Below are 5771 nucleotides of genomic sequence, written 5' to 3' on the forward strand. Positions count from 1 at the left end.
CTGAGTGCTGCAGCTGGTCAGGGGCAGGGCCAGCTCTCCCACTCTCATGACCCTGGGGCCAGCTCTCCTGCTAGCCACAGATGGCGAGAGACGAGGGAGGGGAAGATGGTATTCTACGTTGGCACCACCACCCCACAGACAAGAGGCAGGTGTGGCCCCCGATTCCCCAACCTTTGTCTGCAAGGAAAACTGAGCATGTGTGGACTAAGTCAGTCAGTATCCAGGAGATGAGCCCTGGCCCAGGGTGGTAGATGTTAGTGTCCTGGATTCTTCTCTCATGCTACAAAACCTCACAGAGAACTCCAACAGGGCCCTCATACGTAACAAGAGGAGCACAGGAAATGTATTGGATTTGTAATTTTGGAAACTTTATTATCTAAAGTGAAAAGTAAAGGTACAAAATTTGGTTTATTTATCAAACAAGGGCATCATCAGGCCCACAGGAAGTGTTGGCCATCTTTGCTGAGCTGTCAGATCGCGGGAGAACTGATCAGCTGCCTGTGTTTTACATCCTGTCCTAGTATTTCCGAGGCTGCTGGATAATGTAGATCCTCTTCAGTGGAGCAGCCTTCTCCAGAGCAGGTGTGGGTTTCTGACGTGCCATGTGAACCGTTCCTGGAAATTTATGGTTGAGCTAAAGGTGAAAGGGAAGAAGAAATAAGCACATTAGAACCATAGGGTCATGAACTATTATGGCAGCAGAAAGCAACATAGTTGGTCAAATCACACTTTCTTTGGTTCTTTGCTAAGACCTTTCTGCCACAGTTCTTCCGGTCCTCAGCCTGTGGGAGTACACTGTTTCCTTCGTTAATGTGGCTTTAGCTTCTGTAGTCATAAGAACATAGGACATATCATAAGTAAGTACAGGTTTCGCCTAGCCTTGAACCCATGACCCCCTGCCTCAGACTTCCAAGGGCTGGGGTCAGAAGTGTGTCCCAGCACACTGGGTTATGTATTTGTTTTGAGGTCCATTTTGGAAAGCAGGAACGGTGACTCACATCGGTGCCAGTGCTCTGTATTATCAGCAGTGATTCTAGCATCAGTGGGTGTTATAGAGACCATTATATTCTAAGAAGGATGTGGAGACATTAAGGAGAGGTTCTGGGGATGGAATTTTTTTTTTTTTTTTTTTTTTTTTTTTTAGTTAAGTAGTAAACAATCAGGACAAAAAAAGAGAGCTTCTGGAAGAAGTTAGAAAGCGTCAGTTTATTCATTAGGGCAGTTCATTTGAGACTGAATTTTTTTAGTAAAGAGTTTGATGCTGGCCACTCCACCCAGTTCAAACTAAACAGCCTGGTGAAGAACCACTGCAGAGTAACTTACTAGCTTCAGGTGAAACCAGTTCTCATCAGTCAGCTGTGAGGAAGTGGGCTTACATGCATTCCAGCGAACACAGACTTTCTGACCGTAAGACATATTTCCTATTGACCAAAGGTCCCGTGGGATTTACATCCGGTGCACCTTAAGATGCGAGAGTTGTGGAGCCACTGAGTGATTTGCACACTTTTTCTAGGAAGGGTTTGGGCTCAGTGACCTTTGGGCATGTTCAGTTTTAGGTTTCCAAGCTCATCAATATTGTCTCAAAGTACCTTAAGACACGGCTGTTAGCCAGCCAGGAAGTGGGGCCTTGGTTTGCTAGAATTTTATTTATCACTATTGGATCTGAGTGTTCTTGGCTTTCACACTCAAACTAAATAAAAGGGGAGAAAAACTGTCATGACTCTAAGGAGCACACTGTTTATGGTTTGATTGGGTTCTTCTGAACATGTGCCTTAAAGTCTGAGCCTCACATCTCTCTCAAGCTAATGCACACAGCAGTGACTTCCATGTGAAACTAGACTCTGAGAAGTCTCTTCTTGGTCTTTAAATGATCACTCGAGAGCACACACACACATACGCACACACACACACACACACACAAGTCTATGCCCCACAGTGTTTAAAAGGATGATCTCCGAGGGAATAGGATCCTGGAAAATTCTTAGTGCTTTACTTGTAAGTACTTTTTTACTTTGTTTTTTACAGTGAGCAGATACAGGTTGTACTAATTAACCCCAATGATTGTTCCCTGCTGATATTTCCGAAGAAGGGATCAAAATAATTTAATATTGGTTATGAGCATGGCTTTAAAGTCTGAGAAAGAACGGGGGACTTTTTTTCTTTAAAGTCTGAGCAAATAGCATTAGTGCATATGGGTTTTTGCAGTATGGTACAGGGGAGTGTTTTGTTTTGTTTTTCTTTGAACATTAGAGCCCAAAGGAAATTTCGGGGATCACTGACTTTAGTGGTTTGGTGTTTTTTTTTTTTTTTTTTTTGGCTTTATCTAAAACAGATGGGTTATTTAAGTTTGACTTTAAATCACACTAAAAAAAAAAAAAAGTCACAGATAGCAACAACCTGGCAAGTTACTGAAGGTCAAAAGTGAGGCAAAGGGGTGAACACGAAAACAAATGGATAGGACTGTGGTCTGGGCAGTCAGTCAGCATGAGGAAGGCCAAGACAGGAAGCTGGGGCAGGAAGGAGAAAGCCACAGTGGTCATTATTCTTTGGGTGTGAGAAGCATGGGTGGAGCTGGGAAACCAGGAGAAAGGGACGGTGCCAGAACGCCTTGTTTCTTGGCTCAACACTGATTTTATATTGGTTGTGTCCTCGATGATCTTGAAGATTTAAGGGCTCCGTCCCTGGGGCTCGTTTTAAAATTCGTAAAATATGATATAAAATTGATCATTTTATCCATTTTCAAAAGCGCGTTCCAGTTCAACAACACGAAATACATTCATATTGTTGTGCCATCACCATTACTGCTTGTCAATGGAACTTGGTCCCTAAACTGAAACATGCGCCTATTAAACAATACTCCTTTAGCTGGGCAGTGGTGGTGCATGCCAGAGGCAGGCGCATCTCTGAGTTCCAGGACAGCCAGTTTCTCTGTGTAACCCTGTTTCAGAAAAAGAAAAAAAGGAAGAAAAAGAAAGAAAGAAAGAAAGAAAGAAAGAAAGAAAGGAAGAAAGAAGGAAAAGAAAAAGAAAAACAAAACAAACAAACACAAACCATAATAATACTCCTTGTTTTAGTTAGGGTTTCTATTACAGTGATTCACCTTCAGGTAAGTCTATCACTGAGGGAAGTCAGGACAGGAACTCAAGCAGAGCAGAAACCTGGAAGTAGAAACTGAAGCAGAGGCCATGGAATTCTCTTTACTGGATTACTCTTTCTGGCTTGCTCAGCCTTCTTTCTTCTTTCTTTCAAATTTATTTATTTATTTCATGTATGTGAGTGCTCTATCTGCATATACATTTGCATGCCAGAAGAAGGCACCAGATCACATTATCAATGGTTGTGGTTGTGAGCCACCATGTGGTTTCTGGGAATCGAACTCAAGACCTCTGGATGAACAGACAGTGCTCTTAACCACTGAGCCATCTCTCCAACCCTGAGCCTGCTTTCTTATAACACTCAAGATCACCAGCCCAGGGGTGGTACCACCCACAGTGAGCTGGGCCCTCCCACACAGCCCACAATGAGCTGGGCCCTCCCATATCAATTGTCAACTAAGAAAATACATCACAGGCCTAGCTGATGGGGATATTTTCTCAGTTTAAGTAGCATTATCCTGTAATGGGATAAGGGGAGACAATGCCCCTACTAAACACTACAGACTAGCAAATAAAATGCCCAGTGACAAGAATGGGCTACCTATTTTAGGGTTCTTGGCCAGTGGGGTCCCATAGATCCCCAAACATTGGCTATTGCCATGTTCTTGGTTATCCACCAGAACTTGAGAACAAAACTCTATTTCTGAAGACACTATATGCTTGAGTCATAGAACATGCAGAATTCAAAACGGTACTGGCCTTGAAGCTTAATCACGTTTGGCTAGCATCTTAACTTGGGAGAATTCTAAAATTTTAATCATTACTCATCCATCGTTAAGTAGAATAAAACTTATTTCTTGTTTGAGTCACCAAGGTAACAGAATCCAACAGAGCATGAGAAAGAATTCAAGGTTGAGAGGTGGTGTGCATTTGTGTGTGTGTGTGTGTCTGTCTGTGAGTGTTTTCTCTATGTGTATCTCTATGTGAATTTGGTCTCCAGGCTTCATAAGAATAAGAAGCTAAACAGATCATTCATTACAGGGATGAGAAGAAAAACAGATCACAAGAAACTCTTGTGTTGAGAATTGTCCTTCCTTGTAGACACCTGCAAGCTCAGAACCTCTATTTTCAGTTTCCAGGAGAACAACGTAAAAAGTCTGATTGAGGTCTGTGTGCCCAGAGTTCTGAAATAAACTCTAGATGGAGAGGGTAGGGGCAGGCTCTGCCTTTCAGCCTGGAGCTTGTTGGTGTGAGCGGATGCCAGCTTCTCCATTCATCTTCCAGCTCCAGTGTCGGCACTTCCATTTCCACACCCTGTTAAGCCAGGCTCTTAAAGCAATGCACACACCTCACATCAGTGACATTCAAGGGCACTCCCCTGGACATGCTCATCTGTGCAGCAAGAGAAGCCCTCCTAATTTCACAGCTGCCTTTGATGGTTCTCTTTCCTAGGATCCTGTTTCACAGGCAGCTTGGCAACTTTGGCCAGGGGATGACCCAACGCCTGGCAACTTGGGAAAAGTCACAGAACTTTAATTAGACTCCAACATCATACCTCTGTGTAACAACATTATTCATATTTAACCAGATACCTTTGTGTGCCGGGAACACAAAACTCAGTATCTCCTCCCCCCTTCTTAAAAAGAAAAACAAAAAATTAAAGTACATGAGAAACCACAAAGCTTTGAGGATGTATGTGACAATCTTAGAAGGCAGGTTGGTTTTGAAAGTGGCCAGAAGTTAGCCAAGACCAAGTCTCAAGATGCTAGCACAGAGAGCATTCTGGTTATCCAGTGTCTTTTCTACAGTGACGTCAGGCTGTGTGTGCAGCCAGTGGACAATGGGAATATTCTGTGTAGGGGTGCAGAGGTATGAAGGACTGGCTGGAGAGGCAGAGGAGGAGAAAGAAGAAAGTCTCTGTGGGAAAACATATGGAAGGAGAATGCTTGGAATGATCCTCACTTAAGTTAATCCAGTCCCAACCCTTTGGGGAGTGTTTTCAATCGCCCAAGCCTTAAGCCCTAGGTTGGTAGGCAGATGGAAATTTCTTGTCATGACTGAATGGTAGGTGAAGCCTTATTGGGAATGGTCATCAAAGACTATTACATTTCCAAAATCAAGATCAGAAATGTGGGTTCTTGGGAGTAGACATAACTAGCTGAAAGTGGGGAAGAATGTTAACAAATGGAAAAAATAGGATCCTCAACTGTGCTACTGTATTTCTTCTGACCAATTGTTAGGTCTTCATGACAACATATAGTACGGGTGAGGAACCACTTGAATTTGGGAGGGAAAGATTAAAAGAGGTGTATATCTCTACTTTGGGTTTGTTTGTTTGTTTGTCTATGTAGTCCTGACCATTTGGGCACATGCTTTGTAGACCAGGCTGGTCTTGAACTCACAGAGATCCACCTGCCTCTACCTCCCAAGTGTTGGGAATAAAGGCTTCTACCACCACATCCTGCACATTCATTTTTATTTTTATGTGCATAAGAGTGCAATGGAAGACAGAAATGGTAGCTGCGTCAAAAAGCAATAGGTGGTATGTGATAAAGAATATTTGATATCCTTTTCTGGTTTCTGTGTGTATACACATACACAACACAGACACATACATACATGCAGACAGACACACACACACACACACACACACACACACACACACACACACACACA

At 43.0% G+C, this 5771-nt stretch overlaps 1 protein-coding gene across 1 annotated transcript in view; it reads right to left on the reverse strand.

Moving 5' to 3' along the window:
* Positions 1-346: 346 nt before the first annotated feature.
* The window catches only part of Dapl1 (death associated protein like 1), an 18166-nt gene continuing 12741 nt past the window's right edge, over positions 347-5771 (reverse strand). Inside the window, exon 4 of the mRNA XM_055600732.1 lies at positions 347-634. Within this exon, the coding sequence (XP_055456707.1) occupies positions 518-634 (117 nt within the window). The 3' untranslated portion in view covers positions 347-517. The remainder of the gene's footprint in view (positions 635-5771) is intronic.

The sequence above is a fragment of the Psammomys obesus genome, unplaced genomic scaffold, assembly GCF_907164565.1.
Source record: "Psammomys obesus unplaced genomic scaffold, mPsaObe1.curated_primary_1811, whole genome shotgun sequence".
Classification (NCBI taxonomy): Eukaryota; Metazoa; Chordata; class Mammalia; order Rodentia; family Muridae; genus Psammomys; species Psammomys obesus.